The 25,024-nt window shown below is 42.8% G+C and overlaps 1 protein-coding gene across 2 annotated transcripts in view; it reads left to right on the top strand.

Moving 5' to 3' along the window:
* Window positions 1–20,068, top strand: part of Lrrc49 (leucine rich repeat containing 49) — a 105,357-nt gene extending 85,289 nt beyond the window's left edge. For both annotated transcript variants that reach the window (XM_059268029.1, XM_059268028.1), the window contains 5 exons: window positions 2,866–3,103; window positions 4,309–4,494; window positions 8,844–8,953; window positions 14,461–14,614; window positions 19,431–20,068. In XM_059268029.1, coding sequence (XP_059124012.1) covers window positions 2,866–3,103; window positions 4,309–4,494; window positions 8,844–8,953; window positions 14,461–14,614; window positions 19,431–19,634 — 892 coding nt within the window. In that variant the 3' untranslated portion in view covers window positions 19,635–20,068. The remainder of the gene's footprint in view (window positions 1–2,865; window positions 3,104–4,308; window positions 4,495–8,843; window positions 8,954–14,460; window positions 14,615–19,430) is intronic.
* The last annotated feature ends 4,956 nt before the right edge of the window (window positions 20,069–25,024 follow it).

Below are 25,024 nucleotides of genomic sequence, written 5' to 3'. Positions count from 1 at the left end.
CAGTGAGCTTTCAAAGGCATTTGTATGGAAACTGAGCAGGCCTTGTTAGGGAAGCAAATCAGTAAGTAGTGGCCTCAGTGTGAGGCTAACCCCAGTAGCTCATCATGAACTGTCTTAGCTTTTCATGACCTGGGTGGCAGCTGCTCTGCTTCTTCCGGGGAAGGCCAAGGCTGTCTACAGCTCAGCAGCTGAGTGTCTCATGAGGGCTGAAGCAGCTGGAGCTCCCTTTGACTTAGCTTTCTGACTGTGTTACATCGTCCTAACTCTAGGCTTATTTACTTTTTCCCCTTCTTTTCCCAACAGCGTGCTTGCCAAAAGTGTGCACAGAATAATTTCCTCATGATAATATACTTTTTACTCTAGAGTTTATGTTCCTATTTTTTTATTTTTTGAGACAGGGTTTCTCTGTGTAGCCTTGGCTATCCTAGAACTCACTCTGTAGACTAGGTTAACCTCAAACTCAGAGAGATCCACCTGCCTTTGCCTCCTGAGTGCTGGGGTTAAAGGAGTATGCCACCACCACTCTACTGTATTCCTCATCTTTTAATCACATAGCAGAAGAAGAGTAAGCCACTCTTAAATATGTGATATGGGACAAGATCACTTCCCAATGGGTTTGCTCATCCATCTCTTTAGTATCTAGCTAATTATCCACTATACTGCCATTTAAACTAAACTTTTCTGGCTGCTGTGGCCATGAGGCACCCCCACACCTTTTACTACATGTCTCTGTCTCACCTAGCCTTGTTAACTCACTGTGCGTCCATATCATCCATTCTCCCTGTTTGCTCATACCATAGCATCCTTAAAAGATTGAACAGATACCCCTGAATGTCCTCTTGGTTATTAATTCAAGAAATATTTATTGAGCTGGGCATTGCTAGATGTTGGTTCTACTGTAATACATGCAGCAGGATTGACACTCGAAAGGCACTCTGTCTGGTGAGCAGTGTTGCAGTGTGCAGTGAGCAGTGTTGCAGTGTGCAGTGAGCAGTGTTGCGGTGAGCAGTGAGCGGTGTTGCGGTGAGCAGTGAGCGGTGTTGCAGTGAGCAGTGTGCAGTGAGCAGTGTTGCAGTGAGCAGTGTTGCAGTGAGCAGTGTTGCAGTGTGCTGCTGTCAGTGCTGGGACTGAGTGTGTGAGCCATCAATACTTCGTCCTTTTAGTCCAGCAAATACTGAGTGCTGTCTCCTGCCCTGTCTGAGCAGGAATCCTACTGCTCTGCCTGCCTCAGTATGTTGTCCAAAGCACAATAGATGGAAACAATTCTTTTTTAATTCTGTGCTGTTAGCAGTTTTTCCTTTCGAAGACCACCTAAGGCTAGTCCACACCACTACTCATGGGGTGTTTGAGTATTGCCCCTCTTAATCCTTTGATAAAAATTAAAGATTGCATACGAAATAATTGTGTGTATTTTCTTAGTTGCATATTCACTTTAAGTACACAAATATCATTAGCTAACTTGTTAACAAACAGACAGATGTGTAACAGTTCACAAATCTAATAAATCTAATAAACCAATGGGATAACCATTTGTCAGGCTTACTGTCCAACACCAGAATTTAAAACCATTAAAGATCCTTCATAATCAATTAATATGTTGCGAAAAGCCCATTAGTGGACCTGAGAGTCTCCAGATGTGAAGACATTTGCTCTTCAGCTTCTTCATAATCAATATGTTGTGAAAAGCCCATTAGTGGACCTAAGAGTCTCCAGATGTGAAGACATGCTCTTCAGCTTCATGAACTCACTATGTGGAGGAGGAGACAAAATTGCCAACATACAATTATAGTTGGTCTGAGATCTGAAGCACAGGATGAGTCCACAAGCTTGCCATACAGGAAACCAACAAGGGCAGAGAATAAAATCCTCAGTGAAAACACGCAGCAAACGTCAAGTGCTGTCCAAGTGTTGAGCTGGACAGACCCATAACATTACAGTTCTATTTACAGAGCCAAAAATTTGAATTAGATCAAGGAGCTTTATTGATTCTCTGCTTGCCATTCAGGTTGGCTTTCATAGGCAGCATGGCTCCTGCTTTGGGAATAATAGAAATGATCCTATCAGTAGAGTATCCAATATGATTTGTGTGTGTAGCATAATTTGTTTTTTTCACTCTTGTTTCAATTCAGGGAGGAAGACTTGATTGATTTTTATTGATTACAACTGAACTATACATTTATAGTTTTTCCTGTTATCAGACCATTCAAAAACAGAGTCAGCATTGCTCACTTAACTCAGTAACTAAGACAGAAAATAGATAGTTTAATGTAATATATTGCAAACATTTTAATTGTATTTTATAAATAATATTTTATAATGTCTTATGGAAATATATTGTAAAATATATTTAGCTAGATAAATTTGTAAATTGGGAAAGTATATTTATATTGATGTAAAAAGATTTCAATGATGTATTTAAGGTATATGAAATTATTACTTTTTGTTAATATGATGAGTAATTTAGACTTGGAGGTGGGTTTTTATTAATAATTTTTCTACTTTCAGCTAAAATACAAGATTGGATGTTAATGTTAATCTTTCAGATAATCTGGTAAATTAGTCTAAGGATACATGACCATGAAAGCATGAGGGAGGCTGTGTGGAGAGGAGGGGGACCAGCAGGAGACGGATGAGGTGGGGGGAGGGGGAGGGGGATCAACAACAGTGAATAGGAAAATGCCGGAACAAGCCTATTACTTTATTAGCTAACTTAAAAAAAAACTAATAAAAATTAATCTAGGATGCTCTGGGTTTAATTATAGAAATGGAGGTAATGAATATAAACTGTAAAGTGCTTTCCAGCATGTTCTAGCCTATTACTTCCTTTGCATGCTCAAGACTTTACTTAAAAAAAGACTTTTGCAGGTCTCTAGACCCAGGGCTCAGCAGTGCATTACAAGGTTTGTCGGCCACAGAAACACACTTGGTGGAGATAGAAGGAGACACCCTCTCGCTGTACGGCTCAGGGGCGCTGGAGTGCCTGGACCGGAACTGGAGTATCCAAACTGCCGGCATGGTCACCACCGTCTCCTTCACATTCATCGAATTTGATGAAATCGTCCAGGTGCTTCCCAAACTGAAGATGAAGTTTCCGAACTCTCTGGTAAACACTTTCCATTGAAAGTATGTTTGAGTTGTTCCCCATTATGACTGGTGTGTTCAGGCCAAAGCCTGTTTCAGCTTCAGTTTCTGTAGTTGCTTTTGTGCTGGGTTTCTGGCACTGGAATTTAAATTAGTTCCATAAATGGCCTTGCAGGTTTGTGTTACTATTAGGAATTATATCGCTAAAAACAATCCTTTATGCAGTAGAAAAGACCAATGGAATTGTATGCACATTATCTATTTCAGTTTTACAAAGAAGGCCACCCAGCCCTATAGCATGTATTCAGGCATTGAAACTGTATGGATGGGGCATGTATGTTCATTACATGATCTGAAACTAATATGGACAAGGGCATGTATGTTCATTACATGATCTGAAACTGGTATGGACAGGGCATGTATGTTCATTACATGATCTGATACTGGTATGGACAGGGCATGTATGTTCAGTATGTGATCTGTCAATAGTCCTCTGACAGCATGGAAAAAACTTGAGGCTGCTGACTGAAGGCAGCTTGCCCGGCCATGGTATTTCACTGGTTACTGACAAGCATAAGGAAACAGTCATACAGTGAGCTTCCTCTTGAGCTTTTCCACATTGTGTTTCTCTAGGCATCCTTTTATGGTATACGTGTTTTTCTTCTTCTTCATCCCTAAAGAAGATGGGTAGCAGCAGAGGCAGGTGTTTGGAGAGAATATTCAAGTTCACAAATCGACCATTTGCCTCAGTGTTTCTGTTCAGCGGTTTGCTTCTGCTTCACCAATTTAAGTGACCAGCACGGTTTTCAGAAAGACACAGTGTTGACAATGCTAGTCCTCAGGACCAGAGTGCGTCCTGTACTTAGAAATTTCAGGAATGTTCCAGTCTTCCCTTTACACATGAATGTTTATGCAAAATGTGTAGAATATGTAAAGCCTGAAAGAGTCTGAATTGTTTGACATTTAGATAACACTGAGGGAGCCTGGTTGTTGAGGATATCCTTTGCAGGAGGAGTCAGTTTGGGCTCAATGCCATCAATGACAGATGGATTGGGCACATTGAACTTCAGTGAACTTAGAGCATTAGTTGACTTAATGTGTCTGAAAATGTATTACTAAGCCTGACGCTTGCAGAGTTCCATGGGAAATGGCCTGTGAAGTGTTAATGTTAGTTTTTAAGGTGTTTAAACTCCAAGCGAAGACCTTGCATGTGGTTTCTTTTTGCAGCACCTTAAATTCAAGGAGACCAACCTTGTAATGCTGCAGCAGTTCAACGCACTAGCACAGCTTCGTCGGGTTGACCAGTTGACAATCGATCCTCAGGGAAACCCAGTGGTCAACTTTACGCTCTGGAAGTACTATGTGCTGTTTAGGCTCAGCCACTTCAGCATGCAGAAAATAAATGGAACGGAGGTAAGAAAAGCAAAGCGGACTGCAGAGTGAGCTTCTACTTGATGGAGCCCCCGACTGCACAGGTTTATAAACCTGACTGTGCTAGAACTGTGCAGAAGAACTGTTTCCTAAAAACAAACTCTGCGCATTCAGAATATTAAAAAAAAAAACCGTACTAGGCAATGCATGTGCACACATGCACACGTGTGTACACACACATATGCACACATACACACACAAATTCACACAAATTTACACACACACACACACACACACACACAACAAGCATAGGAACTGAAGCAGTAGACAGATGTTTTTTCCTGGTGAATAGTAGCTGCTTTTCCTAGTGTTTGTGTACATTCAGAGAAGTAAAACTTTGAAAGAAAGTGACATTTTAAAAAGGAAAAAAATGTGACTTTTGCAGGTAAGGCAACCTTTTTATTTTTCAAAATGCTCTGCAGACTCTGGCATACGTGAGAGGATGGAGAAGTCAAACCAAATGCCCACTAATAAAGAAGGGAAGACTAAAGTGGAGGGAGAGGGAGAGAATCTGAGCTCACATCTGGACTGCTCCGTTAATAGTTGGTTGTGGCTGCTGTGGCCTGATGTGGGATAACTCAGGTCTGAGCTGAATAACTGGAAAATTATTCATGGAAAGCTATTTTTAGATTGATTTTTCTGAGTTTGTCCCAAGGCTAATCAGCTACTCAAAGACTATTTTCTCTTTAGATATTAATTGGGGGGGGGGGCGGGGGGAAACTATGCTTCTGTTGCTACTGAAGCTAAATGACCTTCCGAAGGGAAGCCATCTTTTAATTGTTGTTACTCTCACAGTGGGGCCCCTTGACGGTCAGAAGACTTCCCTGTTATAAGATGAGCTGTAGTCAGCTTTGCTGGCATAGTATTGCTTCACAACAGACACCACAGCTGCCTCTGGCCTAGACCTGCAACAATCCAGCAGATTGTTGGTAGCATGGAGATCTGGGGGTCAGTGTCAAAAGCAACCATACCATACCTCAACCATAGTAGGCCAGGGCCATAGTGTCAGCCTTCTGTTAAAGTGCCAGGAAAGTCCAGAACCTTCAGATGACTAAAAGTCCCCCAACTAGTTCTTGGGAGTCTACATTCAAACTTGTGTGCCCTTCAGTACTGTATTGGTACAGAGCTCATAGCTCTGGTAGGGCCTGGTAACTAGCGGGAGGGTTTTCAAAGTTAGTCTGGACTCGAAATACAACACGCAGGTTCTCTGGGCTGTAAACGAAGGATTCTTCCTCGTTAATGGCCTAACTGGGTGTGCTAATCAGCTGTCAGTAGTGAATGACCCAGCTGTGGGATGTGCATCACTACAGGACTGCTGAAATAAGGAGCATTGTAATTGTACAGGGAGTTAAACAGAACCAATGCAATGTTCTAGTTTAACTTTTAGAAAATTTCAGTGCCACAAATACTTGATTTGTTATTAAAATACCTGAAGGATAGATATGCCCGCCCCCGTATTCTTGCCATTTTATACCATATATGCTACATTATACCTCCCCTTCTGTAATAGAGTGGTATTGCTAGAGGTCGGATTGAATCATGAGCATCAAGAAGATGGAGCAGTGGCCTGCACTGGCCACTAGGTGACCGTGTTGGACCAGACAACAGCAGCATCCCTAACCATGACTGCCCAGGATAGGGAAGAACCAGTCTACACTGATTGCATATAATTCGTATACATTGTATTTACATCAAACTGTGGGCTTTTCCTCAGAAGATTTTTTTGTGATCTATTATCACAAATACACACAACCCTGCTCTTCCGACACTGGAGAGGCCGAGACAGGAAGTTTGCTGTGAGGCCCTGTCTCCTGGTGCCAAAAGGCATGCAAAAGGCATGCAGAGACGGCTCAGTCTGAAAAGCGTTGGCTGTGCAGGTCTGAGAACCTAGGTGTAGATCCTCCAAACCCACGCACAAGTGAGTGAGGCATGGCGGCACATAGCTGGAACCCTAGAGCTGGGTGGGACAGGGAAGGGTAGGTCCCATGGGCTCAGTGGCCAGCCTGTCTACCTGAAACTGCAAGATCCAGGCCGAATGAAAACCTGCCTTATAGACAGCAGATTGAGAGTGACCTGGGAAACATTGACATCAATCTCTGTCCTGTGTGCGCGTGCATTGGTGAGTATATCTACACATGCAGACACACAAGTACACATATACCTATACCACACACATACACTCTCTCTAAATAAATAAATAGATGGAGGCCCCTTGTATTTGAAAAAAAAATCTGAAACTGCTTACACAAAGATAAAGGCTTTCTCAGCTTCTGCTCTGCTGACTTGGGGCAGATAACCAGGTGGCAGTTCTCTGCTGACTTGGGGCAGATAACCATGGTGGCAGTTCTCTTGTGCATTTAAAACATTTAGCAGCGCCTGGCCATAGTGGCGCATGCCTTTAATCCCAGCACTTGGTGGGCAGAGCCAGGTAGATCTCTGTGAGTTTGAGGCCAGCCTGGTCTACAGAGTGAATTCCAGGACAGGCTTCAAAGCTACACAGAGAAACCCTGTCTCAAACAAAACGAAACAAAACAAAACAAAAAAACATTTAGCAGCATCCCTGGCCCTATGCAGTAGATGTGAGTAGCACCCCTAACCAGGTGTTGCCTAATGTTCCTGAGGGGACCACATGGGTCCGGGTTGGTGAATCAAATTACACTGTGTAGAACAACCAACTGTATTGAAAATGCAAGCCACCCTGTTCTACATTGATTCTTTAAACTCCATCTCTTTAATGTCATAATAGAATTAAAACTCAAATAGGATTTTTTTTCAAAAATCTATTAAGCATTTATAACTTTAAAAAGTACTAGAAGAGGGCTGGAAGTAGTGATGCATACCTTTAATCCCAGCACTCAAGAGGCAGAGACAGGTGGATCTCTGTGAGTTCAAGGTCAGTTTGGTCTACATAGTGAGTTCCATTCCTGCTAAAGCTACAAAGTGAGACCCTGTCTCAAAAACCAAAGCAGAAAAAGTACTAGAAAGATAGAATGCAAATTCTAATGCTATTTTGTCTCTGTTTTATATTGAATATATCCAGATATTAATCCCAGTCGTGCATTTAGCTGATTGATTGTTTGTTTGTTTGTTTGTTTGTTTGGGACAGGGTCATGCTATGTAGCACAAGGCTGTCCTCGAACTGACGACATACTCCTCCTTCAGCCTCCCTAATGCTGGGATGACAGATGTGTGTCACCATACCTGACTCTCTCAGTGTTTTCCTGATTAACACAGATGAGCCTTCAGAGTACATGCTTATGACTGTTATTCTTTATAGGGAAGAGGTTTTCATGGATTAGAATGCACTGGAGTATCTTGGCTAGCCTACTAAGCATTCCATCTCAAGGAAGGGACAAATTGTCCTTAACAGGGCAAGCCCGTGAGCAGCACCTTGTTAAGATGAATCTCTCCCGTTGGCATTCCTCTCTGAATCAGCCTAACTCAAGTATTCCTTTTTAAGATATTCTTTAAGAATCAGGGAGATGACTCAGCTGTTAAAATGCTTGCTAAGCAAACAAGAAGTTGGAATTTGGATCCCCAGCATCCACATAAATGCCCACCTGTAATTCCAGTCTCGAAGGCGGAGGTGGGATCCTGGAGTATGATGGCTAGTGAGAGTGTATGTGTCAGTGAGCTCTGGGTTTGACCGAGACCCTGCTTCAAAATGTAGTGTGGAATAATGATTGAGGAAGATTATGACATCAGCCTTGAGCCTCCACAGGTGCATGCACACATGTGCACACATGCAGCCACGTGCACATGTGCCCCACACCTGCAAACACAAGTACATGAATGCCTGCATACCACACACACCTGCAAACACAAGTACATGAATACATGCGTACCGCACACACATGCACACATGCAGCCACATGCACATGTGCCCACACACCTACAAACACAAGTACATGAATGCATGCATACCGCACACACATGCACACATGCAGCCACATGCGCATGTGCCCACACACCTGCAAACACAAGTACATGAATGCATGCATACCACACACACATAAACATGAAATAAAAGAAAAACATCCTGTAAGAATTTAAGGTACCTCAAGTGCAGTCCTCAGGAAACATGACTTCCATGTCAAAGCTAACTTGTCAAACCCAAGTCAGCTTCCAGGAGTCACGTTTGAGCATCTCCATTATAAGTAGACTCAAAGGAAAAAGCGGAATTTCAGTGAAGACTCTTCCAGAGCCCAAGGAAGTGTCCTTTTCTGTGCTAAAAGAACACATGAAATCCAGACATTTCTTTGGAACTGTATTTGTTATAAGCAGCTAAGAAGCAATGTCATTTTTGACCCTTTTCTACCATTTCTTCTCAGGTGACACAAAACGACATGATAATGGCTGAGCGGCTCTTTGGAATCCTAGCCCATGTGGCATCTTCTGAGTTGCCTCAGTACCGCATGATTTCAATTCTGGGTGATGCCAGGTAACCCTGAACTTTTTATAGATTACTGTTGCACTAGAAATATCTCTTAACTGTGCACTTATGTGTCATGCAGACACGTACCCCAGGCTTATCTTATGGCTGACCCTCTATAAACTCAGTGCTTGTTCTCCTGTGGTTACAGTCTAATAGATAAAGAGGCACATAAACAATTCAAGTCCGGTCTGTTGGATGCAGCAAGAGAATGGGTAGAGACTAGCTGTATTCAGAACACTGGAAAAGGCTGCCTGTTTAATCTGTTTCTTTGGGAGTGAGTAGGGAGTTTTTAGGTTTAGAATATGGGGAAAGAGATCTATTTAAAAAAAGAATTATAAACAGGATTGTTTGGTTCTGAATTCACATGCATTTGACTTATTCAATGAAAATCTCATTCAAGTGCATTTGACTGGTCAATGAAAATCCCATCTACAATCCACAGAATTATTCTGAAGTAAAACCATCCTGAGAGTAAAGTGCTTGCCAAACAAATGTGAGGACCTGAGTTGAGATCCCCAGCACCCCTGTAAGAGCCAGATGTGGCAGCCTTGTCTAACCACAGAACTGAGGGACAGAAGCAGGCAGGTCAGGAGCTCACTGGCCAACCAGTCCATCTGAAATGACAACCTCCAGGCTGGGTGAGAGGACCTGTCTCAAAATAAGAAGCAACTGAGGAAGACATCCAGATGTCAACTTCTGGCCTACACACACACTCACAAACTCTCTCTCTCACACATACACTCTCACACACACAGCCCATCATCCCCCCACACAATTACCCAAAAATAGTTGGGGAGGGAAATACAAAAAATACTGATAAGCTATTGAATTAAGAAATTATAGTTTAAATAGAAATCAATGAAAATTATGCTCTTCTGAATAACTTTTATGTATTTAGATGATTTAATAACTTGAAAATAGAAGGGTCTCATAAATAAGATCAAATAAATTAAAATAAGAAAATATGAAGAATTTTTAATAATGCATCAAATAAATATATTTCAAACCTTGATCCCAGTACCTCATGCCCAAAGTCAAATAGTGAAAAAGTATCTAAGCATGTATGGATGTTTGTAGAGGCTGAACACACCTTACACTCAGAAAAAACTCTGTGTATTTAAAGACCACACTCATGCAGATTATTGTCTCCAATCAGCATTCTACAGGCCGATAATCATGAGATGCAGGGAGTTAGGAGCATGGAGGTGTAGCTCTGTGGTAATAATAGGAGTTCATAGTCAGCATGGCATGGCTGACCCAGGAGTCACAGGAGGCAGTGTTGCTAAGGAGTCAAGAGAGCCAAAAACTTATCTTGGTGCAGTTGGAAAATAACAAAAACCCAAACAATGAAGTTGCCAGAATATAAAATATAGGAGACCTTAAACTTTAAAAATAAAAAAGAGCCGGGCAGTGGTGGCACACACCTTTAATCCCAGCACTTGGGAGGCAGAGACAGGTGGATCTTTGTGAGTTCGAGGCCAGCCTGGTCTACAGAGCAAGATCCAGGAAAGGTGCAAAGCTACACAGAGAAACCCTGTCTCAAAAAACAAAATAAAAAATAAAATAAAAAAGAACCCATTTGACTCCATTCAAAGCTATAGCCATGCAAATTTTAAAATAATAACCTAACTGTGGGAAGAGCCACAACCTTGACGATATGCTGTGTAGTGAAGTGGGTCCTATGTGCTATTGTCCGTGATGGCCAGTGCTGTGGTTCTTTTCATAGCAACTCAGTGATACCTAACATACTTGCGGTGGCCATGCCTTTGGACTTAACCTTTTCACAGAACAGAATTTCTTCCTAGAAATTATATTACATGAACACAAATATATGTCCAAGGATTTTCATCACAGCCTGTGTTGTAACAAAATAGTGAATGTCCATTAGTAGAACAAAAGCAACCACTTGTAGCTGTAAAAATGATGAGCAGTTCCTATATGAAACAGCGGGTGTGTCCTACTGTTTGTCTTTGATTTGATGCGCCTAGAGTCTCTTGGGAAGAACACCCTCAATGAAGAGTTGCCCTGCATCAGATTGTCCTGTGGCCGTGTCTGTGAGAGACTGTCTTGATGGATGATTGATGTGAGAGGGCCCACCCACTCTAAGTGGCACCATGCACAGGAGAAAGCTAGCTGAACTAGAGAACAAACCATTTCGTGGTGTTCTTCTGTGGTTCCTGTTTCCAGGTTCCTGTCTTGAGTTTGTGTCCAAACTTCCCTCAGATTGAGACCTGGGTGTGTAAGTCAAAAAACCCTTTCATCCTCAAAGTTGGTTTTGGTCATGGTGTCGGTCACAGCAAAGAATCGGAACTGGAGCAGGTTGTGATGTTCCAGAACAGAAAGTGCCAAGTGAAGAACAGTTGTGTGGCAGACTCCAATTTCTGAGAAACAGGGTATACAGTTCAGAAATACTCTGGATACTTTTTAAGTTTTGGGGTTTTGTTTGTTTGCTATTTTGTAAAAAGAACAATTACCCCTAAATGTTGAGTAGAAAAAGGGCCAATAGTATGCCAAAGTATATAGATTTTTTTTAATTGCATATGTGTGTGTACTGCTTGAGTGCTCTTTAGTTTTTGTTCTGTTTGTATTGTTCTTTTTAAAATACTCTCATTTTTTAAAAGTATTTTGAAAGTACTTTCTTTTCTTCCTGATTTTTAGGTTAGTACACACAGTACTTTCTTTTCTTCCTGATTTTTAGGTTAGTACACACAGCAGTGGGTCCTGTTACAGCATTTTTGTGCTGTGTGTCATAATGTACTTTCAAAATATTTCAACTCTTTTGAATTGAGGAAGAAATTCAAACTGAAATACTAAATCTATGAGTGCATTTGACAACTAGAACTCTGTGGGATATGGCCAAAACGGCACTGAGAGGAAATGACGTACATGTCTTTACTGTAATTACCAAAGATGAGAAAGACTAGAAAGTAGTGAAAGAGGTTTCACTTTGAGAACCTAGAAAAATCCCTAAGGAAAGCCAAAGCAATTGGAAGGACTCAGAAAGACAACATAACGTTTTTTTTAAAGTAGCAAAAAGAAGTTGATGGGTAAAGACATAATTCACTCCCCAGTGTGGGCCTGCTCAACTTTAAACTGTTGGAAGTGACCAGAAGATATCAGAATGCACTGAGACATGCATCAGGCTGAGCTAGGTCAGTGTAGTAGAGGCCACACAGGTGTGCCCTGTCTTTTTGTTATCCAACCCCTCCTAAAATTATCTAGGATTCCAGCCCCTGGCCATCTTATAGCATAAAAATACCCTTCATACCTGCAATTCAAAAGGGGTGTGTGTGTGTGGTTTCTTTGATATTAATATTGTTTTTTAAAGATATATTTTTATTTTATGTGTATGAATGCTCTGCCTACATGTATGTGTGTACTACATGTGTGAGTGTCCTCAGAGGTCAGAAGAGGGTTTTGGAGCCCCTGAACTGGAGTTACAGACAGTTGTTGTCCACCATGTAGGTGCTGAGAATCAAACCCCAGTCCTCTGCAGAAGCAGCTCATGTTCTTATCCACTGAGCCTTCTCACCAGCCCCTGGTTCCTCAGTTTTAGTAACATGTTTCCAAGGACTGGAGAAGGAGGGAGAAAGGAAAGCCAAAGAGAAAGGAAAAGGGGGAAGAGAAGACAGAGGGAAAAGGAGGAGGAGGGCGGAGCAGTTATTAACGTTGACCATCCAAAGCAAATGTCAGCAGACTGCAAAGAACTAAAACCACGTGGACCGTGTTTTCTATTCAAAATACAATGAAGCTTTAAGCCAGTTACAAAGGATAACTAGAAAATGCCTATGTATTTGGAGGTAAAGAAACGGATTTCTGAATAGCCCACAAGTCAAAGGGAATTTCCTAATGGAGTAATCAAGTTCCTTGTACTGAAATACAGTGAAAACACTGCATCGACAGACTTGTGTGATCAATAGTGACAGTGCTAAATAGAAACATGTTAGCCTTGAACTGGACACACTAGAAAGAGTAAGAGTGAAAATTAATGACTTACATATTTCTTTCAAAAAATTGGAAAAAGAACAGCAAAATAATCTAGAAGAAAGTTAAATGGAAAAATGTTCAAAATAAAATGGAGCTCTTTATTTTAAAAGTCCTAGAAGAGGCCAGAGACACAGCTCAATGGTTAAGAGTATGTACTGTTCTTGCAGAGAATTGGAGTTTAGTTCCCAGCACCCGCGTGGGGCAAGTCACAACAGCATATGATTCCAGCTCCAGGGGATGCAGTGCTCCCTTCTGCCTCCTCCAGCACCTGCACACACACACACACACACACACACACACACACACACACACACACATTTAAGAGTTCAAAAAGTGATATAAAATGTGTGTGTACATTGATTTTATAATTAAAAAAAAAAATCAGTTAAAAAAGGCCTAAGAGCAAATACAGATCTACAGTGACTCACTATTTTCTTTGCACGAGTGGGAAACATGTGCTCTCTAAACATCTCATAAAACAGACTACTGAGCAAAATTGTGATCTGCATCACAACTGACTTCTGTTCAGGAATTATACTTGTCTTGAAATATGGTGAATGCAAATACTGGATGTTTATATAGAATTATGAACTGTAGACTATTTCCTTACACTTGTCAAAATTTATACTACTCCAAATTTCTAAAAATACATCACTATACTTTTAAACAAGAAAAAGAAAAAAGTTTTAAAATTTTCTGCTCCCAGTCTTTTGTTCCCAATAAAGTCGTATTGTAAGTTCTCTTAGAAACACCCTGAGTAATGGAACTGGAAATGGGCCTCACATTAGAGGAGCTGCAGCCCGTGGGATGGGTGGGATTTGGGGAGAGCTCTGGGATGCTCCAGGCTCCACTGGAGTTCCGCTTTGCATCCCACAGGGCCTGGAGCCATCACTTGGCCTCTGGGATGGGTTCTCCCCGCTTTCAGTTTCGCTTTTGCTGAGGTTAACGCCACACCCACCCAATTTGATTTTTCTAGCTAGGAACACAAGTCAGGCAAATAAAGGAGCTGTGAGCAGCGATGTATGTGGTTATATAAACAAACTGACATGTTTTATAGCTGTAAAGATGGTGAGGCTTGGTCCTTCACCTCTTTAATTGGCTTCTGCTTTGATTCAGTTTTTCAGTTGTTTCCTGTTAAAGTAGAGTTTTTTTGTTTTGTTTTGTTTTGTTTTCCATTGTAGAAATGTTTGAGGCTTATTAATGTTGATGATTGGCAGTCACAGAACAAAAGGATGTGGTGGGGCTCAGCACGCTGTCACAAGCCTATAATCCTAATTCTCAGGAGGCTGAGACAAGAGGATTGGGAGTTTGAGTCTAGCCTGGGCTACGATGGTGAAACTGTGTCTCAAACAAAACAAATAATGTACATCAAATACCTTAATTAGTGAAAACATTGGAGTACTAACTACTTCACTCTACAGATCTGGCATTCAACAGAGCATGCGCGCCCTCTGAAGTCAGCAAAAATTGCACATAATCTTTTTATTCTGATAAATAACCCTGAACCCCTTTACTGTCTTCTGCAGGAAGAAGCAATACCGCTATCTACTGGAAAGCAAAGGTAAAAAGCCTGGCATTGTCAGTGAGGAGACCAGCGACAGCAAAAGGCTCATGGGAGAAAACACAAATCGCGCTACCCTGAATTACACCACCCGGGAATTCTACCACGAGAAGCTGGAGGTACAGTAACTGGGGCTGTGGGTCTAGTGCCTCCTGTTGTCCACGCAGCATGGAATCAGATTGTGCACTTTGTCCTTTTTCACACAATGCTTGGACAACCCCAGCAGGGCCTGGGAGGGTGGCATGCCTCAGAGAGAGAGAGCCTCTGGCTCCAGTGTCTCCATCTCAACAAAACCATCTTCATAAGAAAGCTGCACCAAAAATCCCAACTAAAATAGGACTCACACACCTGATCTGCCTAGATTAAGAGAAAAGGAAAGAGGCTTCCACGGGTGTTTCTCCAGCTGGTGCCAGATCAATAAAGGGCACAGCAGAATCTCCACTCCAGAGCTCCTGGCTCGGCTTATGGGGTTTAGTTTATGCATTGCATTCTGTGCCTTGGGTCTCCTAACTGCACTGTATGGCTGCTTTGAGCAATCATGCACTTCTTATGTGGGGTTTACTGAGGGGATGCAGCATTGCCATGGCCAGAGGCTCAGGTGGATAAAGTGGGCAATGCCTGCCTTGATAGCAGGAGAGTGCCATGCTCCGGCAGAGTTAGGGGGTGACAGAAGACAAAAGAGCAAGAAAGAGCAGGCACATTTACTGAGCATCTGATGACATGGATGAGGCACCACATGAGATCTATTTAATTCTCTGTATCTCTTCAGACAAGTTATAGAAATATATAAAGAGATTGATTGATTGATTGATTGATTGACAAATGTATGTATAAACCAGAACTAAAGTGGCAGGCTTTCACATGCTTATCTGGCAGCTCTAAACTGTATTAAGAAGTGGCTGAGAAGCCAGGGCACCTAACAGCAGAGTGTGCTAGTGCCCTAGAGGAAGAAGGCTGGGGAGGGGTCAGCAGTTCCTTTCATTGGAACTTAATTGGATCTTCTGTTTTCCCACCTTCCCTTCACCCTGCTGTCAATCCGAAGCATCTTTGGAATCCATAGAAGTCTGTGGATAACAGCTTGAGAACGTTCAGCAACTCATCTCACAGTTTCTGCAGCATCCTGAAAGATGCTCAGATTCTGCCCTATGTTCTAGTGTGGGAGGTCGGGGAAGCCCAGTGGAGCACTTGCCTAAGTGCGCTGGGCCGTGGGTTCATTCCCAGTATCACTCATACTCACACACACGCACAGTCAAATGTGAAGACAGTAGGAAAAGGCTGAGCACATAACTGTCAGCTAATGAGGACTTCCTGGTTTTGCCAGACAAGGAAAATGAAAGCTGAGCTGGCAGGATTGTAAGCCTCTTCCTAAGGGTAATTAGTCCTGTCAACAAATAATTAACATATATGCTTAGGAAGTCCAAATATACAAATTCTCATGAAAAACATGTTAGAAAAATACAAAATTGCTACATGTAAACAGGGACAATCTCATAAGGAAACATGCCAAGTCAGTAACCTCAGAAAACAGATTATTCTGCTTTTTAATTTTTAGTTTGTTGAGGGATGTTTAAAAAGGAAAACTCTTGTTTTTTTCAAGGTAGACAGCACAACATTGACTCCAAATCCACCAAAATTGCTAGGAAAATAAAAGCCAAGTCAGATACTTAGAAATATTAATGCAAAAATCCTTTTAAAATATCAAGTTAGGGCTAGTATTTTAAATAAAATAAAATAAAAGCTCAGAAGTTAGGATCGTATGCTGTTCTTGCAGAGGACCTGAATGAGTTTGGTTCCTAGCACACAACCACTTTTAGGTCCTGCTCCAGAGGATCTGATGCCCTTCTCTGGTGTCTGTGGGCATTGCACTCACATGTACAAACCCAAGTGCGCGCACACGCGCACACACACACACACACACACACACACAGAATTAAAAGTGAAGAAATATCAAGCAGCGTCCAGGCAAACATTAAATGAATTACATACCTTACAACCAGTGTAGAAATAAGATAGGATACCACTTACTGTGAAAGTAGAGAATAAATGATACACTATGGGAATGGATAAGAAAATATGTATAAGCTGGGATCAGGAGACACCTCAGTCAGCAAAGTGCTTGCCTCACAAGCGTGAAGGCTTGAGCTTGGATCTCCAGACTAATGTAGAAAACCTGACATGGCGGTGTGCACCTCTCTGCAATCCTAGCACCGAGGAGACAGCTGGAAGTCTCCTGGAGTTTCTTGGCCAGCTGGTCTTACTGAATCACTAAGCTCCAGACTGAGAGACCCTGCCTCAGAAAGTAAAGTGGAGAGCATTAGAGGAAAACACATGACATCAACCTTTGGGTTCGATATTCGCACAAAACACACCCGCCCTTTATTGGGGGAAATTGAAATTGTGTTGCAGGTCACTAAAAAAGAACTGAAAAGTTTAGATCCATAGACAAAGTATTCTGTGTTATAAGATAAATATAAGGCAGTTCTAGTTCAAGTTTGCACAGGGTTATTTAATCCTAAAAGTTATCAGATACAACTAGAACCTTGAGTATACAAAGGTGCTGTGCCAGGTGCCAGGTAACTGTCATAAGGGTATGTGTCCCAGTTAAGTCTCTATTACTGTGGTAAAACCCTGGCCAACAGCAGCTAGGGGAGGGAAGGGGTTATTTCGCCTGACGGCCTTTAGTTCTTCATCCAGTAAGTCAGGGCAGGAACTCAAGGCAGGAAAACAGAGGCAGGAACAGAACAGAGGCCATGGAGAGAGGCTCCTTACTGACTTGCTCCAATGGCTTCCTTAGTCTGCTTTCTTATGCCACCAGGACAACCTGCCCAGGGGTGATCAATCATTAATCAAGAAAATGACCTGTAGACTTGCCTATAGACCAGTCTAATGGAGGCATTTTCGCAACTGAGGTTCTTGTTCCCAGATGTCTCTGGATTGTGTTGAGTTAACAAGAACCAACCAGAACAATGCTGCAGTAAGGCAAGGTGGGAATAGACAGACTGTGGACAGCACAGAGCCAGAGCCACACTGCACGTACATGGGAGACTTAGGCAGACAGCAGCCATTACAAACTGCTGGGGGCAGTCTATTCATAAATAGTGCTGAGGAAAACATGCTGAACTCATCCATACTGGACGACAAAAATTAACTCCAGATCAAATAAAAGCCAAAGTATAAAAATTAAAACTTTGAAGTTCTTATTTTTAAAAAAGAAGAAGAAATCTTATGGCCTTGGTTGGGTAGGTGTGACTTTTGAACACTCCAAGTGACCAACTAGGCAGAGAGACTTTTTATAAATTTGACAGTCAAGGTCATTTTTAATGGAAAGAGCTCCAGCAGAATCAAACAAACAAAGTCTGGATTCAAGTGGCTTGATCAATAAAAATGCAATGAGGAAGTAACCCGAGGAGATGCGGGCTCCTATTCTAAGAAAGCTCAAAGGCAAAGGAAGAAATCTGAAGCCACGTGACACTTTGGGACAAGCACCAAGCTAGCCAGAGACTTGGCCTTGAGCCCTGATTACCACTTATTACCTGGGAGACCTTGCCCAAGTCCCTTAATCACTGTCTCCTGACTCACAGCCCAGCATTCCTCCGCTCCCCCGCACCCCCGCACCCCACATCTTGAAAAGTACTTACACCAGTGCAGCGAAAGGGCTGTGTCCCTCCCTCTCCTGTGCGCACTGAGTGGCTGGGAAAATTAATGGAGGTGAGTTGCTCACAAATCAGGCTAAACAGTCCCTTTCATTACACGTCCTGTTGCTTGAGTCTTGCCCATCCATCCATTCTCCTGCCTCATCTAAAAGAGATTTAAGGGACTTTAAAGAACTCAGTTCTCCTCTTAGACAGGCGAGGAAAACTGGAAGCTCAGGAATTGTTCAGGGTCATGTAGTGAGTTCCTGACAACCACCTGGAGCATTGCGACCTCCTGGGCCTAGCCTGGGCTCTCCTGCTATTTCTTATGTTTCCTCAAGACAGCCTGATGGCCTTGTCCAGGGACTGTCCTCTGTAGACACTGGCTGATTGCTGACTAATCATTTCATTCAGCAATGGTATCACTTTTATTAATTTAATTCATCTTAGAATTGTGGTTTGAGTTTGAAGTTGAAATGGATCCTTTTCTTAAGTTTCTTGTCAACATTTAACCTTCCCACCTTGATCAGCACATTACCTATGGTATAATTCTCATCATCACATGTATCGCACTGACTTTTCCCTCTACTACTATCAGACAAAATAAAGTGTGTGTGTGTGTGTGTGTGTGTGTGTTGGGAATCAGACCCAGGGCCTTCAAACATACTAGACTAAAAACCCCTACCACTGAGTTATACCCTAGCCCCAATAGAATAATTTTGTTAGCACCCCTGATGAAATTGGAGCTGAATGCTCAAATGTCTTCTGGCTCCAAACGCACCCTGCTGTGTTTAGAAATAGCTTTTTCATCTTCAGACTGCCAGACGCAGAAGCTGAGTGATAATGCTGTTCTTTTCATGACGTAGTGTGGGTCCAAGGCTTGTGATAGAGCTTCCTCTTTAGGCACTTTTCTCAAACTTTGTCCCAAGAGCCTGGGCTACGGTGTGGTGTTTGTATGTCTCTATACTTGAAAGTAAATTCAAAGTATGAGTATAAAGGATTATGCATAGTAGCTAACCCAGACTAATTAGAAGAATGGTCAGCATCAGCACCCCAACACTTAGACCTCTGGAAAGTACTGTGCTCAACTGAGGCAGAGGACTGCAAAGCAGTGAGAGGCCTTATCTGCTGCCTCCTGAAACAGAACCCCCTATCAGGAGCTGCTGGGAGAGAATTCCTAGCCTGAAGAAACAGGACAGGAGAGGCAAGGGGGTGCAGAATTGATTCTTTCAAGCTCTGGTTCTATTAATTATTGTTTTGGCTTTTGGCTTAGTTATGATTTAATGTAAATTTTTCTTAACAGGAAATAAAGGACAAGAAGAAGTTCTGCAAGATGTATGTAGAAGACCTCGTGAAGGAAGCCACAGCAATCAACATGAAAAACGAGGCCCTGCAGAAGCTGTGGCCACAGATGTTCATTGAGCTTGTGAGGGACGCCGTCATAGAAATCCGCAGCAAGGATTCCTACATGAAGCTCTGCCTGCAGCAGATCACCGACCAGAAATAGGGATGGCTCCTACTTCTGGAGGATTTGGGCAATTGGAGCATTTTAAAAGTTTGGCAAGATGCAGGTTAGGCATGTTGAGACACCACCACTATCCCACAGACTAGGAAGAGTGGCATCGAAGCCTCGCTGCTTGCGCTGTCGAGAAAGGAGGAAGACAGGAGAGAGGGAGGACTCCTTTCCCATGCATGCTGACCACACAACCTTGAGAAACCGAGCGGATGGGAGGAGGAGGCCTGGCTGCTGGGTCGGAATGCTTCTTCAGCTCCCGCTCTCACTGGTGGGCCTGCTCCAGCCCCAAGCACGCAGTGTGTGCTGACAGGCTAGCATGAGATGCTTCTACCAACCTCTAGACTTTTCTCCTTTTTTTTTGCCTTTTTATTTTATGTCATGATTTCAAAGCCAAGCATATGTTCTTTTTTATGAGTGAAGAATAAATACATTAGTTAAAAAAGAAAAAAGTCCAATGTGGTTATGTTCCTCTTCTGTTTGTGAGATGCCTAATGTTCAGCTACCTCTATGGGAGAGGCCTGTTCAGGTACCTCAGGGTACCAGAGGGTACCACTGTGGGCTGAAATGTGAAGATAGTTGAGCACAGGAAGAGGATGCTTGGTCTTCAGGACTCAGGAGAGAGTGTAAGGTGCAGTCATGTGTGTAATGCACTTCTTTGAAAGGCCTTGCCTCCTGTCATTGACCACTGTGGGTCTCTTAATAGGCACACATGTGTATTCATCCTTCAGAATATTAGGGACGGGTGGACGATTGTAGTTTTTAAGTTCACTTTGAAAACCAAACAGGTAAGTAAGACAATGAGAGGTTGGACTAGTCTATTCTGGTCAGAAGGGCGGATGGCACAACCTCAGGAAGTCGATCCTGCGGGTCAATAAGAGAACTCGATAATGTGCTCAGATTTTGCCTAAGAGCAATTGTGTCAGTAAGAACACCAGATGTGGGTGAACAAAAGAAGAGATTTAAGACAGAAAGCCTGGCGGAGAACCAGAGGAAGCCGAGTGCTGCTATTGAGGTCCTAAGAGAGACCCTGGGACCTCTGTCAGGCCCTCCCATCCAGAAGGAGTGTTCCAGCTTAGTAGTTAGTATGGTATTTCTGAACATAGACTTTTAGGTCGCTATCCTGGGTTAGTATTTTGGCATATGAGTTTCTGCCTTACTAGCTTGAGACCCACATGAACCTTTTTCCTCATTGTGTTCCAGACCCATTAAGGGAAAGCCATTTCCTTCTGGTCAAGAGAATGGAATCTACCTCTGGCCTGGATGGAGACCTGGGACTCCAACTGGGCTGTCAGTCACCTGGCTAAGTGACCACCCCTCAGGAAGATGGAGTCACCTTAAGTCATGCTAAACAGACGGGAGGAATAATTGTTCCTTTGACGAGAAGCATTTCCTTTCCTTCCATCTCTTCTAAGCATGGTTTCTTAGACACTGGGCTTTCTCTCTTATGTATCCAGCAGGCTCTACCCTCCAAGCTCATTTTGCTTACTAGAGTTCCAAGGTGAGAATAATCATCTCAGAATGAAAGGATCACCAGGTGACCCAGAGTCCTTTGTTGGGAGTGAGCGGAGACCCATGCAACCAATTTCTCTTTCTACTTGGGATTTCCAGGGCTTTCAGGTTAGAACAGACGAGAGACCTCCCCACCACCACAGATAGTACAGGTTACTATGTACCAAAGGGTCACTTTGCTTCTTAAGGCAATCTCAAGCAGAAATTGAGCTCGTGTTTACCCCCAAAGTAGAAACACCCAGTCTCCTCTCATTAGGGAGATACCGCCCCCATCCATGTTCAACTCTAGCAGTCATCCTGGGTACTTACAGAGTGTGCCATTGGATCTAAAGTTACTTAACTGCTACAGAGCTAAGGGTGGAGCTGGTATCAGCTCCCCACTCACAGTGTTTCGCACGGCTGAATGCTTGGTATGTGAACCAGCACAACCCTGCCAAGTTCCTGATCCATTCCTGATAAGGTCAGGGGATACTCCGAGATGCATATCCTCCTTGCTGAATGATAATGACCACAACAACCAAGATTCCTTGCGCAGTGTTTTAGATTGCTCAAGGGTCACTGCAGGTACCCTCTCATTTTCACCAACAATTTAATATATGCCTTCTAGTTACAACTGAGTCCTGAACAACTGAGGCAGGAGCAGTTTGGCAGCCCAGCTAAGCATATTTCAGCCTAAAACTAGAAGGCAGGGTCTCCATTCACTGTCAAGAAAAGTCATGTGTGAGTGTGAGTGTGTGTGTTACATTACTGATTGATTGTGTGTGTTACATTTATTTGTTTAGTGTGTGTGTGTACATGTGTTTATATACACACTAAGGTGTGCATGTGGAGGTCAGATGACAACTGGTATTAGTCTGTTCTATCCTTCCATCATGTAGGTCCCAGGGATTGAACTCAGGTCATCAGGGCTGATAGCAAGTACCTTTACCAGCAAAGCCGTCTCAACAGCCTCAAGAGTAAGCTTGTTGCCTGTGGTCTTTTTGATCTGCTTTTGTGTTCTGTTGTGTTGAGAACTTAAAACAGAATATCTCCAGTATGTCTATATGTATAGAACATTGAAGGATGTGAAGTATAAATACTAACATGAAATATGTATGACCACATGCACATCGCTATATAGTGAGGATACATGAAAAGCATAATACTGGCCATATTCTTACCAACAATGTGTGGCTAATCAACTTGAGGTGTCGAGTGCAAGAATGCAGTCAGGGAGGCCATGTTGGGCGGGCACATCTAGGAAGAGATAGTGGTGGGTCCAGGTGGCGGTGGTAGGAGGTGTCAGGAAGGGTTGCACTTGGATTTCTTTTAGAGGCAGAGGCAGTAAGATTTACTGGTTGGTGGGATGTGAAATAGGAGAGACAAGGGTGAATGATAATGTTGCACTTGGATTTCTTTTAGAGGCAGAGGCAGTAAGATTTACTGGTTGGTGGGATGTGGGATAGGAGAGACAAGGGTGAATGATAATGTTAGGGGGTTGGCTTGGGCAAACGAGAAGACTCACTAGCCACCCTCTGAGATGAGAGGCAGCGGTGCATGGAGCATCTGTCCAGAGGAGGAGCAGAGAGTGGCTAAATGTCCAGGTGCAGACCGTAGTGCGCATGGCTACAGGAAGCTGAGAGGTGAAGGGAGAAGCTGGAGTGAACTAAATTATACAGTTTGGAGCCATCCACATTTAGCAGCAGGTGTCACATCATCTTTATATCTAAGAGACTTAGTTTGCTTGTTTTCCCTATATTTCTTAATGTAGCCAATCTCAGTGTTTTATGCTTTCTTTGATTATAATTGAGCTTATTTAGAGTTGGTAATAATTTACATCTTCCTATCTTGTGTGTGTGGGTGTGTGTGTATGTGTGTTCATATATGTCTGTGTAAGTTAGTGCACTTGAGTGTGGAAGCCAGGGCTTGATATCACCCCGTATCTTATTTTTTTGAGACAAGGCCTCTCACTGGGTCTGCAGCTTGCTGACTGGGCTAGACTGGGTGGCCAGTGAGCCCCAGGGATCCTTCTCTGTCCACCTCCCCAGGGCTGGGATTGCAAATGTCATTACAGATTGCAGACACACCTTCATCCTTGACTGCTTGGCATAAGTGCTAAGGCTTGAACTCGGGTCCTCATGCTTGCATGGCAAGCATTTCACAGACTGAGTCATCTCCCCACCCCCCCACCCCCCCATCTTTACTGTGATCACATGCTCGCCTGATAGACCTGAACATGCCCCAGTCAGCTCTTCTTTGTGTAAACCCAGGCTTTAATTCTCCCGGCTCAGAGACTGTTTAGTAAGATACTCTGGGATCAGAGTCAGGGAAGAAGAGGAGAAACAGGGCTCGTGGGGGTGGGGAGTGTGCTGGCTAGTTAACAAAGCAAACACAAAATGAAACAGAGAGAAGACTACTCAGGAAAATATTAATTTTAAACCTTGGAGAACAAAGGTTAGTTTTCCTAGCCCGCCTTTCTGGGTCAGCTCAAGATGGAGAGGTGGTTCCTGCTGCCAAGAATTCTGAGCCCAAGTTGGAAACCTGATCACAACCACTGTGGTCAACCAGTATTGATGGAATATTTGTTATCTTTGATCCCGACCTTCTACTTATATTTATGGCTTCCTGGTTCTTGGTATGTGCCCTTTCTTGCAGGCTACCTCGGATCCTTTCCTGAAAGAGCCAAAGTGTAGTCAAAGCTCTAGAGAATAATCGTGTCCCAGAGAATAAGTGCACTCCTAGGGGAGCAAAATCACTTCTTTAGGAGACAATGAAACTGAGTTCCTTGTTATGGTACCTCTAAATTTCAGCTGTAAGAGAACTGAGTCCTTCTTAGTGTTTATCTTGAAAGATTTCAGCATGCAGAAATGCACGCCGAATAGTATCTCAAATAAATACCCGGCTCCAGCACCAAGCATAACAGATCTTAATATTTTCCACATTTGCCTCAGGTTCTTAAAATAACACATTACAAATAGAGAAGGAGCCCCTGAGTCCCTTCTCCCCTCCCTAAAGGTAACCACTGTATTGAATTTCATGCTGATTATCCGTTCCTGTTTCCCTACTATTCCTGTTATGCATAAATGCATAAGGAGTTTATTTAATTGAGTTTTATATTTTCCAAATTTGTAGAGTCAAATGCAGTTCTTTTCCTCTACATGTTCTTTTCAGTTTTTCTGAGGATCATCCATGTTGATGGTAGTAATTGTTTCCTTTCTGTTACTGTGATTCCTCTGTAGGCTGGGTGCTGACACATCTCTTTCCTGCTAGTGGACATTAAGAGCTTCCTGTGGAACATACCTGCTGCTATGGTACACAATGTGCACAGGGCCTGCTGGCCTGAAGCACATGCAGCTGTGCTCAGTCTTGTCACATGGCCTTATAAAGAGATGTCTGCCAGGCTCTTCTACAAGCAGACAGTCTCCCGTTGTCCCATACCATCACTGACAACTGGAGTTTTCAGTTTTTGTAACCTGGCTTGTGTTACGGAATATTTGTTTAACTATGCAAAGATATGTTGCATTTGTTTAACTATGTAAAGATATGCTGAACTTTTTCATGTTGTAGAATATTTGTTTAACTATGAAAAGATGTGTTGCGTTTGTTTAATTATGTAAAAATGTGTTGCTGTTTTACCTTGCCTGCCTAAGGCACCTGATTGGTCTAATAAAAAGCTTAATGGCCAATAGCTAGGGAGGAGGTATAGGCAGGACTTCTGGGCAGGGAGAGTGAGTAGGAGGAAGAATTTAGGCTCGGGGAAGAAAGAAAAAGAGATGCCGAGGGCCAGACAGACAGACAGACAGACACAGAGGAAGCAGAAAAGTAGGACATACAGAATTAAAGAAAGGTAAAAAGCTCCAAGGCAAAACGTAGATGAAGAGAAACAGGTTACA

This window comes from Peromyscus eremicus, chromosome 7, assembly GCF_949786415.1.
Source record: "Peromyscus eremicus chromosome 7, PerEre_H2_v1, whole genome shotgun sequence".
In the NCBI taxonomy this organism is placed as follows: domain Eukaryota; kingdom Metazoa; phylum Chordata; class Mammalia; order Rodentia; family Cricetidae; genus Peromyscus; species Peromyscus eremicus.
The sequence above is the reverse complement of the archived record's forward strand: the minus strand, read 5'-3'. Positions and strand labels throughout refer to the sequence as shown.